Source organism: Palaemon carinicauda, chromosome 30 (genome assembly GCF_036898095.1).
Source record: "Palaemon carinicauda isolate YSFRI2023 chromosome 30, ASM3689809v2, whole genome shotgun sequence".
NCBI classification, from domain to species: domain Eukaryota; kingdom Metazoa; phylum Arthropoda; class Malacostraca; order Decapoda; family Palaemonidae; genus Palaemon; species Palaemon carinicauda.
Window position 1 is genome coordinate 89,546,118 of NC_090754.1, and position 12,500 is coordinate 89,558,617.

At 32.9% G+C, this 12,500-nt stretch overlaps 1 protein-coding gene across 1 annotated transcript in view; it reads left to right on the top strand.

Moving 5' to 3' along the window:
• Nucleotides 1–12,500, top strand: part of LOC137623343 (uncharacterized) — a 1,305,328-nt gene that overhangs the window by 1,129,705 nt on the left and 163,123 nt on the right. Inside the window, 1 exon segment of the mRNA XM_068354157.1 lies at nt 10,556–10,613. Within this exon segment, the coding sequence (XP_068210258.1) occupies nt 10,556–10,613 (58 nt within the window).

Sequence of the window (12,500 nt, forward strand, 5' to 3'; positions counted from 1 at the left end):
AATGTCGTGATGGTTGTAAGCCCACTTGGAATATATGGCTGCTACCACGTGGCCGGTCTTTCAAGGCTTACTCATTCAGCGGGATGATGCGATTGAAAGTACTGGTGATATATGGCATGATATTTCAGAGTCACGATCGTGTGTCTTTTCCTGTCACGTTTAACATCCTTCCTTTTTCTTCTTCTTCTTCTTGCTCTTCCTCTTCTTCTTCTTCTTCTTCTTTTTCTTCTTGCGTTGACTAGGCACCTTTACTGTGGCCTGCGCAGCCTACTTAAGGGATTTTGGTCATACCAAGTTGTGGAATAATCTTCCTAATCGGGTAGTTGAATCAGTAGAACTTGAAAAGTTCAAAGTTGCAGAAAATGTTTTTATGTTGAACAGGCTGACATGAGTCTTTTTATTGTGTATATATGACATATCTGTTTTTGACATTGTTAATAGTTTATATAGGACATATCTGTTTTGACGCTGTTACTGTTTTTAGAATGATTTATTGTTGATTTATTCTCATCATTTATTTATTTCCTTATTTCCTTTCCTCAATGGGCTATTTTTCCCTATTGGAGCCCTTGGGCTTATAGCATCTTGCTTTTCCAACTAGGGTTGTAGTTTGGCTAATAATAATAATAATAATAATAATAATAATAATAATAATAATAGCTATTACTATATGTTTTCTTTCCGTTCTTAAATTTCAAGAAGAGTAGTTTTTTTTCAATTCTCTCTCGAATCGGTTATTTGTTACTTTATTTCTCCAGGAAAAGAGTTGATGAAAGAATTTCACCTTTATTATGCACTTGCACTAGAGGTATATAAATTACTGAAAGAGAAAATAGCAAAATAGAAAATAATTTTCATTTGTATTTAGAATTTATGTATCTTAGCCATATTTAGGAAAAAAATAATCCGACTGTCATACAACAAAGAATGTAATATTTTACATATTTATTTAAAGTGTGGCTAATTAATACAGGGAGTTTTTTTTTGTAATCAATATTTAATGTTTTTTTATATATTAAAGATTTAAGTGATGTTATAGTACACTGTCATGCAACAAAGAATTTAATATTTTACATATTTATTTAAAGTGTGGCTAATTAATATGGTTTTTTTTTTTCTGTACCCAATATTTAATGGTTTTTTTTATATATATTAAAGATTTAAACGATATTATAGATTTTTTTTATAGCGTATGTTATTAGAAAAGGTTTTAAGTGCCATAACAGTCATTGCCACACTTGGAATATGTATTGATGTAAGTGTATTTGATTTTGACATCAATACTAGAATTCTCCACTTGGCACAACTTGATCACACATTCGAACCATCACTTTTGAACAATACAGTGAAATTACCTAATGTCTTTTCCGAACGATTAATATATATATATATATATATATATATATATATATATATATTTATATATATATATATATATAAATTTATTTATATATATATACATATAAATTTATATATATATATATATATATATATATATATATATATATATAAATTTATTTATATATATATGCATATAAATTTATATATATATATATATATATATATATATATATATATATATATATATATATATAATATATATATATATTAAAGTCACGAATTGTCTGGTATGTGTGTGTGTATTTGTCCAAGTAGTGTATCCATGTATTCCCTTTACTGTTCTTAAGATATTTTATTTTAATTGTTCATTACTTATCTTGAATATTTATTTCCTTTAATTCCTTTCCTCAATGGGGTAGTTTTCCATGTTGGAACCCTTAGGCTTATAGCATCCTGCATTTCCAACTGGGGTTGTAGCTTAGTCAATAATAATAATAATAATGATAATGATAATAATAACATTGATAGTCCAGTGTGAACGTGCTAGCTGTTAGCATTAAACGGATTATGATCTTGAACCCGTTACCTTTTCTTCACGGTTAAAAGAGCACTATCAATTGCCAGTCAGTGCAGCCAGAGATTTGAACCGAATTCCTTATTGGCATTGAAGGCAAGGGATTGTATTACTCTTTGGTGGTATAAGCATACACGGATCTTATGTAATGGCTCTCTCTCTCTCTCTCTCTCTCTCTCTCTCTCTCTCTCTCTCTCTCTCTCTCCCTCTCTCTCTCTCTCTCTCTCTCGTGATTTTTTGCTCAATATTAAGTTTTTCTGTATGAACATTCCCTAGTTGTGCCTTCTCTCTCTCTCTCTCTCTCTCTCTTCTCTCTCTCTTCTCTCTCTCTCTCTCTCTCTCTCTCTCTCTAGATGATTTTTTCTTAATATCATTGAGTTTTTCTGCATGAACATTTCTTTGTTGTTATGCCTTTTATTTCTTAAACCTCTCTCTCTCTCTCTCTCTCTCTCTCTCTCTCTCTCTCTCTCTCTCTCTCTCTCTCTCTCTCTCTCTCTCTCTCGTGATTTTTTTCTTAATATCATCAAGTTTTTCTGTATGAACATTTCCTAGTTGTGCCTTCTCTCTCTCTCTCTCTCTCTCTCTCTCTCTCTCTCTCTCTCTCTCTCTCTCTCTCTCTCTCTCTCTCTCTCTCTAGATGATTTTTTCTTAATATCATTGAGTTTTTCTGCATGAACATTTCTTTGTTGTTATGCCTTTTATTTCTTAAACCTCTCTCTCTCTCTCTCTCTCTCTCTCTCTCTCTCTCTCTCTCTCTCTCTCTCTCTCTCTCTCTCTCTCTCACGTTATTTTTTTCTTAATATCATCAAGTTTTTCTGTTTTGTCTCTCTCTCTCTCTCTCTCTCTCTCTCTCTCTCTCTCTCTCTCTCTCTCTCTCTCTCCCTCTCTCTCTCTCTCAAAACAAAAGGTAAATCCTTTCAATACTTTTTAAAGAAATGCCATGTTGTTATTTAGCTCCCAGGAGCGTGGCATAATACGCTAATTAGCAGTCATAATTAGTTGCTTCCAGCATGATAGCGGTAACAGTAATTACGTAGAGTTAATGAAATACTTTTTTAGGATAACGAGTTAGGTATCATCTTAGATTAGATATATTTGTTATACTGGATATTCCAACCTATGTAGGTTTTTTATATTGTTATAATACTGGTTTTTATAATGCTTTGTGTATTTCCTGATCCAGTTATTAATCTATGGCACCGTCGTTCATTTAGTTCGATATGCATAATGCATAAGGTTTTTCATAATTCTGACCATCGTCTACATTATTATTATTATTATTATTATTATTATTATTATTATTATTATTATTATTATTATTATTATTACTAGCCAAGCTACAACCCTAGTTGGAAAAGCAGGGAAAAATAGCCCAGTGAGGAAAGGGAATAAGGAAATAAATAAATGATGAGAATAAATTAACAATATATCATTCTAAAAACAGTAACAGCGTCAAAACAGATATGTCCTATGTAAACTATTAACAACGTCAAAAACAGATATGTCATATATAAACTATAAAAAGACTCATGTCAGCCTGGCCAACATAAAAAACATTTGCTCCAACTTTGAACTTTTGAAGTTCTACTGATTCAACTACCCGATTAGGAAGATCTTCCCGGACAGTGCCATCCTGTTCGTAATACTGGATATGCAGTTAATTCTAATAGTAAAGCTTTCTCCATCATGAGTTTCAGTACTTCACAGGATTCTAGAAGTTTTATTCCAGCTGTTACCAAGTTGTGGAATGATCTTCCTAATCGGGTAGTTGAATCGGTGGAACTAATGAAGTTTAAACTTGGCAGCGAATGTTTTCATGTTGAATAGGCTGAAATAAATCTCTTTATATAGCTTATATATCAAAGATTTGTTTCAATTTTGTCACTTTAAAAAATATGTTATTGTAATTGTTCATTACTTCTGTTGTAGTTTATTCATTTCCTTATTTCCTTTCCATACTGGCCTATTTTTCCTTGATGGAGCCCTTGGGCTTATAGCATCTTGCTTTTTCAACTAGGGTTGTAGCTTGGCCAATAATAATAATAATAATAATAATAATAATAATAATAATAATAATAATAATAATAATAATAAGCTGAGGTGGTGGACTGTAGTCCATTTCTTTTAGCCAGGCATGTTTGCACCGACTCGCAGCGGTGCCCTTTTAGCTCGGAAAAGTGTCATGATCGCTGATTGGTTGGACAAGATAATTCTAACCAATCAGCGATCATGACACTTTTCCGAGCTAAAAGGGCACCGCTGCGAGACGGTGCAAATCTGCCTGGCTAAAAGAAATGGACTATAGTTCTCGTTTCCACGTTGCTTAGCAGATGGTCCTTACTCTTCTGTGATTTTCAGAAGATTCCTAAGGGAGATAGTTAATTTTGCCTTTGTAACGTTTTTAAAATTGTTTTTGGTGGTTTTTATTTTACTAAATCTTTTAAGGGAGCCAGTTTTTCATGCAACTCTGTACGTTTTCGTAAGTGCTGGTTTATAGTGGACAGAATTTATCGGTCATTTGGATCAATCGACAAAAGAGCAATCTGATACGAAATTCTTCATTTAAAAGAAGTATCAAATGACATATAAAGAAAAATGGAAATTTTGTTAAATGAGACTTATCCTCTCAAAGTGTCGAACCTTTTTGTTCAAATACCTTGGGCAAAATGACACAACATAAGCCTTCTCCATCATGAAGCTCAGTACTACACAGTATTCTAGAAGTTTTATTCCAACGGTTACCAAGTTGTGGAATGATCTTCCTAATCGGGTAGTTGAATCAGTAGAACTTCAAAAGTTCAAAGTTGGAGCAAATCTTTTTATGATGACCAGGGTGACTTGAGTCTTTTTATAGTTTATATATGACGTATCTGTTTTTGACGTTGTTAATAGTTTGTATAGGACATATCTGTTTTGACGTTGATACTGTTTTTAGAATGATTTATTGTTAGTTTATTCTCATCATTTATTCATTTCCTTATTTCCTTTCCTCACTGGGCTATTTTTCCCTATCGGAGCCCTTGGACTTATAGCATCTTGCTTTTCCAACTGGGATTGTAGCCTGGCTAGTGATGATAATAATAATAATAATAATAATAATAATAATAATAATAATAATGAGACCGATACTGATAATGATAATAGTAATGATGATGGAGAAATATTTTAGCTTAATAAAGGAATATGAGAAACACTTTTTCAAGATGACCAACAGTTATATCCCAAAGGATAAGACTGGAAACTCTTTTGAGTGATTTATTCAAAGTTTTTAACTTCTAAGATTCCCCCTGCTCTTTGAAGTGTTCATAGGTAGCCTATGCGTTGAAGTGCAAGGGTCAGTATTATTATTATTATTATTATTATTATTATTATTATTATTATTATTATTATTATTATTATTATTATTATTATTATTATGACCAGTAATAGGAACAATTGAGTAATGATAGAAGGAAAAGTCAACACAATTTATAATACTACATCGTTTCCGTATATTGATTATATCGAAAAAAGTTCACTGGGCATAATTTTATCTGTAATATATGCTGTGAATACCTTTGCAAGAATTACGTAGAGAATTAACGTTAATTAACTTTAATATTTTATTCCAATGAATTAAAGTTCATAGATAGTGACTCCTGTCGCATTTTCAGCATTGCAAGGTTTAGTTGATTGAAACGTAGCCCTTCGAGTTATTGTTCGGGCCCAATTTTGTAGGAACCACGTCAAACAATTACGGGAAGTATTTTGAATGCGATGAAAAAAGGTTTATAACTACGGTATAAGTCAAATGTGTATTGGAATGACGTAAGACTTCGCTCTATCATTATACATACACACACACACACACACACACACACACACACATATATATATATATATATATATATATATATATATATATATATATATATATATATATATATATATATATATATTAAGCTAAACTTTTGATATTCCTTTTCCTATCCATGAGACATTTAGTCATAGATTTAAAGGAATATTAATTTTGCCCTTTTTTTTTTCTTTTACCTATCCTCCTCGGTCTCCATTATGTGTTTTATTCATGTTTCCCTGAAAACTTTCGATAAGTATTAGTTTATAAGATGATAAAACAGAACGTTGGAATTTGTGTTATTTTTTAAGAGAAACTTATATTTAGCATTTCTTTACGATGTGGCTGTATTTTGTAGTTTTTGATAAACTTGACGTCACTCAAATCTTTTTAGGTGTTCGGAATGAACTAGTGTTGAGTATTTAGTTTTTATATTTACATGATATTTGGTGATATCAGAACTTGTCTTAGAATTATTTCTTAGTATTTAACAGTTTTATTATATGAATTTTTAACAAAAGATATTTATGTAGTGTTATCGAGGAATAGATGTATTCCAAGTTATTTGCATAGTAGCTTATTGTTAAGGTATTAATGAATTAATGTATTATTGCACGCTGCTAAGGATGTCCCGTAAGCTCTCAGTTTTACCCGAAGAAGTAGAAGAAGTTTCCTGTGGATCTTCCATATCATCTCGTTCCCCAGTTCCAGTTTCTCCTTCTCCTATGCCAGAGTACAACCAGCAAAAACAAGACACTTCATCCGAAACTGAGGGACGCTCATCTCTCGGATGGCGAAGTGGGCGAGAAAGCTCTGGTGAAGGCGATGAGTGTCTGGCTCAGGATCACCGTCAGTTGTCCTTGTCATCCAGCTTAACCTTACCACTGTGCAGTGGAGAAAACGGAGGGGATGACAGTAGTGGTGGGGCGAGGTCAGGCTCCCCTTTCAATTTGTCTCCCCTTCTTATATCTCCTCAATCTATCACTTCACAAGTATTAGCTCTAGCCTCCCCAGTTTCGCCTTTCTCTTCGTCACCGTACACGGCTTCCTTGGAGGATTTGTCTCCCGTCTTAACGTCTGAATCTCATTTCTTTCATGATTCTCAAACTGTGTTAAGTAAGTATCACAGTGATAGTGAATCTCAGCACAGATACCATGGAGAGAGATTAAGCCCTTCTTCCCTCACAGAGTCTGCCGATCTTTTGTTTGAAAGCCATGCTGATTCATCTGATCAAGTGACAGCTGGTTTGAGTCGATCAGATTCAACAGAGAGTCGGTTGCCTCTTGAACTTAAGACTAGTAGCAGTTCTTTCAACAACTTCAGAGCTTTGAAACAAGGTGATGAAAAGTTTCCTTCTAAGTACATGGAATCTAAGTCCATGGATTATTATATTCCAGTTGATGAAAGCGTTCATAGTGAGACACGTCCGTTGTTGAGTGCAGTTGAAGAAAGCATTTTAGTGGACAATCGTCGGTGGTCAGTTGGCACTCTTAGCCAACAAGGAACTTCTCCAGCTGGTTCTTCTACATCTGGCCGCAGCTTATCTCATTCCCGTCCTTTGCAGCTTGGTACTATTGCTCCAACCGTCCACAGTCTTGTGGCTCCATCTTCAGCAGTTGCCTGTTCTGTTATGGCCTGTGCCGATCCTCCTATAGATACTATTAAAGACTGTTATGTTAGTGATTTCATGAGAAGAGATTCCTTATCATTACCACCAGGTCCAGCTAAACTTTGGTGGACCCCTAGATCAAGAGCAGCATCACCTTTGTTTTCCTCTGCTGAGTCGTCTCCTTTGGGGTCTCCAGCTTACCGAACCCCTCCAGAGGGCACTCCTTGGTCGACCCCACGTCCATCATTAGAGTACAACTCAGACTGGGAATTCCGATCTGAGCCAAATAGCGGTGGGGATTGGAGTCTTCCTGAATGTAGCCAGCCCCATGGTGGTACACCTTTTCACACCCCTAGGCCCTCCCTCACCCCTCGCCCTTCCTTGGTTTTAGAACCAAGTGAGGGTCCACCTTGTATGTTGCTGTTAGGAGGAGATGCACCAACACGGACACCTCCAGGTATGCCTTGCAAGTTGCTTATACGACATGACTCTGATTCTTCACCTCAAGAGGAAAACTGGGCTCCTGCGCCATCTTCTCCTAATCCAGAATCCTTGCAACAAAAAATTGACGAGACTTGCTCTCTACCAGACCAACGCCGTTTGGACGATCTAGTTCCTCACTGCGAGAGAGAAACGGAAGGTTCTTCTGTATCTCTACCAGCAAGTAAACCTGGGGATTCCACTTTAAAAGAGAACTGTGAATCTGCTGCTCACACAACTCTGCCCCAAGAAGAATAGCTGTGGAACACAAGTGGTAGAAACACATTTCACAGAAGGGGAGATTTAGTGCCTGTGTATGTTTCACAATTAAGCTTACACATTCTAGGTTATGATATTGAAATGAATGGGGGACCATGCCTAACTTTTGGTCGCCATAAAAACTTGAAATTATTTCGGTAGCCAGCTGTTGCAAGGGGATGAAATTTGGTACATAAATGTGAAGTATGAGATCTCCCCTTCATTTTGATGTCATTGCTGTCTGACGCACAACTCTTTTATTATAAAGCCAACATTGCCTTCCACTTCTTGCAAAGAGACACAAATCTTGACTAGATTTTATAATTAAGGGAACAGTCAATATTTTATGATGTGATTATATTTTCTCATTTTAATCAGCCTTTCATTTTGATAATGTACATATACAGGATTCAGTATATAGATGAATTTTATCTGATTTCTTTTTTATATTTTGATATTTGCGGTCAACCCATTTACTTGAAAATGTGAAAAGTCTTTGTGTGTTACGTGATCCAGAACTGTGTTCTCTTGATTATTTAGCGTGAACACGACAGGTACGATGGCATTCTTTATAAAAGTGAGCAAGAGTTTCATTGTGTTTCTGTGCCATGGTGCCCCGAAGGGAAACCTGCAAGTTATGCGATCGAGCAGGAAAGTTTTAATTAGTTTGTGTACCTTCGTGGATCCCAATGCATCTTTTAATTGTCAGAAGCCAGAGAGTACTGCTATGGATTTTTTCGTCTTACATGAAGTGTATGGAATTGTGTAGATAACGTCAGGACTAAAATACTCCATTCTCCTTTTAAACCACTTTGCTCACCTTACCAAAGTGTTGCTCTGCCATTTTACGTCCTCCTTAACATATGATCACCAAATGGTTTTTTCTTCTTCCCATGTTCCATGTTACTCCTCTGTATCGTTTAGGTAGATTTGCAGTATAATAGATGATTATCGTGACTTCTTTCACTACTGTACTTGGGTAAACAATGTATATTTGAAATGTGATATAGCTTATGAGTTCTCTCACTGTTCTATATCGTAAATATTTTATATCAAAAGCATGACCAGTAAGATGTTAAGAACAAAGTCATTTGAATATATCTTGATAAAATATGTAATTTTCTGTAGTAATATATCATGTTTCACTATCGTGGTGTTTCGTTTTACCCCGTACTTTGTTTCGGAGGTTAGCAGAATCCTTAATTCAGAGAAAGACAATCTGTTTCTGTTTGAAGAATTATACTATATTTTGACAATTCTTTTGATAACACTGCCATCACATGTGAATGTTATAAAAGAATAATTTTCGTTTCAATGCGATATCAAAAACAAGAAAAAATTTTCAACTTAAACTTGTGTTTGAGAAATTTTTTAAATTAAAGGGATTCAAGTTACTCACTTGATGTTACTGTCTCCCTAAAAATTGTTTACCAGGCTGTTTTTCATTTATATAATAATTGCCATATAAATAATTTGTTCAAGTTATGAAAAACGCAAAGAAGGTCCCATTTCATGAAAAGTATATATCTTTGTTTACGACTAATGATTTTAGGTTTAGCTTACTAATATGTGGATTATGAGGTAGGTTGAGAATTCTTGGTAATGTTTACTTATAGTTATGATGTCTTGTTTCTTGGTATTGTTTTCTTATAGTTATGTTGTTTTGTTTCTTGGTAATGTTTTCTTATAGTTATCTTGTTTTGATTTCTTGGTATTGTTTTCTTATAGTTATCTTGTTTTTTTCTTGGTAATGTTTTCTTTTAGTTATCTTGTTTTGTTTCTTGGTATTGTTTTCTTATTCATGTTTTGTTTCTTGGTAATGTTTTCTTATTCATGTTTTGTTTCTTGGTAATGTTTCCTTATAATTATCTTATTGTTTTCTGTTTCTCAAGTGTTACAGTACACGAGTATGTGTTTGTTTTCATTTGATTTCATAAATAGGCCGAATGTAATTCAACAATTGTATTTTTTTTATTTTTTTATTTATTTATTTATTTTTTTTTTCTTTTTACATTCTATCATGTTTTTTTTTCTTAACAGGCCTATTGATCTTTCTTACAAAATAGGCCACCGGTATTTTATCTTGTCTTGTTTACGATTATCTGAATATAAGTTGATTTATTTGAATGAAATATAAGATTGTTGTTGATGTTAATCTTTGATTTTAGTATTATCGTCTTTGTTAATTATCAAATTTTTTGTCGATTCACTTTCAATGGAAAGACTTTGGTTTTTGTACGAAAATTATCCTGCAATTTGTTCAGTATCCCGATTATTATATTGACAATTATTAATAATTTTTGGACTTCATAATTCAATCAATCTTCATCAATAACCCTGAAATTGATTTATAATAGTCATTTTATCCCATAATTGATGCATAAACCCAATTTTGCTTTTAACCCAAATCATAAAAGGAAGAAAATTGACGTTAATGTTTTCCTATATTTTTTTCAGTGTGAAACCCAAGAAAACTGATGAGAAATGTCGTCGAACCGGTAATATTCACGCACAGGTATGTTATTTTCTGTTGTTCGAGATTAGTTTATTGTTTTCTCTCTCTCTCTCTCTCTCTCTCTCTCTCTCTCTCTCTCTCTCTCTCTCTCTCTCTCTCTCTCTCTCTCTCTCTGTATATATATATATATATATATATATATATATATATATATATATATATATATATATATATATATATATATATATATATATATATATATATATATGTGTGTGTGTGTGTGTGTGTGTGTTTGTGTGTATTATATAGATGAATAGATAGATGAAAATCTACAAAATATCGTGCTCATATAAAAATAAATTTCTGCCTCATACCGAGATCAAACCCTAGTCTCCTCAAATGAAATGCAAGGTCGCCATCAATTATGCTATCAGAGGCTCGAAAAGAAGACAGAACCTACAGTAAAGACTAACTTCATTTCAGGATTTACTTGCTGAGACCACAATCTTTCGTACCAACCGGGTCCGGAGGTTGGGTAGAACTCACTGCTATGAAAGACAGTGGTCTTACTGAGTAAATCCACAAATGTTGTTCGCACTTAGGTTCCGACTTCTTTCAGAGCCTCTTGTGGCATAATTGATATTGACCTTGATTTTCATATCAAGAGACTAGGGTTCGATCCCAATGCGAGGTAGAAATTTATATATATATATATATATATATATATATATATATATATATATATATATATATATATATAAATATACTGTATATATATATATACATATATATATATATGTATATATATATATATTATTATTATTATTATTATTATTATTATTATTAGCCAAGCTACATCCCTAGTTGGAAAAGCAAGATGCTATAAACCCAAAGGGGTCCAATAGGGAAAAATAGCCCAGTGAGGAAAGGAAATATGGAAATAAATAAATGATGAGAACAAGTTAACAATAGATCATTCTAAAACAGTAACAACGTCAAAACAGATATTTCCTATATAAACTATTAACAACGTCACAAACAGATATGTCATATATAAATCTTCTTAAAAGTTAAAAACTTTGAATAAATCACTCAAAAGAGTTTCCAGTCTTTGGGAAGATGAAAATGAAAATAGATATAACTGTTGGTCGTCTTGAAAAAAAGTTTCTCATATTCCTTTTTTTAAGCTAAAGTATTTCTCCATCATCATTACTATTATCATTATCAGTATCGGTCTCATTATTATTATTATTATTATTATTATTATTATTATTATTATTATTATTACTAGCCAAGCTACAATCCCAGTTGGAAAAGCAAGATGCCATACGCCCAAGGGCTCCAGCAGGGAAAATAGCCCAATGAGGAAAGGAAATAAGGAAATAAATAAATGATGAGAATAAACTAACAATAAATCATTCTGAAAACAGTAACAATGTCAAAAACAGATATATCATATATAAACTATAAAAAGACTCATGTCAGCCTGGTCAACATAAAAACATTTGCTCCAACTTTGAACTTTTGAAGTTCTACTGATTCAACTACCCGATTGGGAAGATCATTCCACAATAATAAAGATATTGTACGTAAAACTCAGTAAAAATATAAATTAAAAAATTTCAAGATACTTTTCTTTTACTTACTTCATTTAATTTACTATGTTAACTTGTATCTGTATATAAAACTTTAATTTTAAACTGTTTTGTAATTTATATTTTTACTGAGTTTTACTTTTTTAGCCTCAAAAGTTCAAGGTTGGAGTAAATGTTTTTATGTTGACCAGTCTGACATGAGTTTTTATAGTTTATATATGACCTATCTCTTTTTGACGTTGTTAAAAGTTAGATAGGACATATCTATTTTGACGCTGTCACTGCTTTTAGAATGATATATTGTTAATTTATTCTCATCATTTATTTATTTCCTTATTTCCTTTCCTCGCTG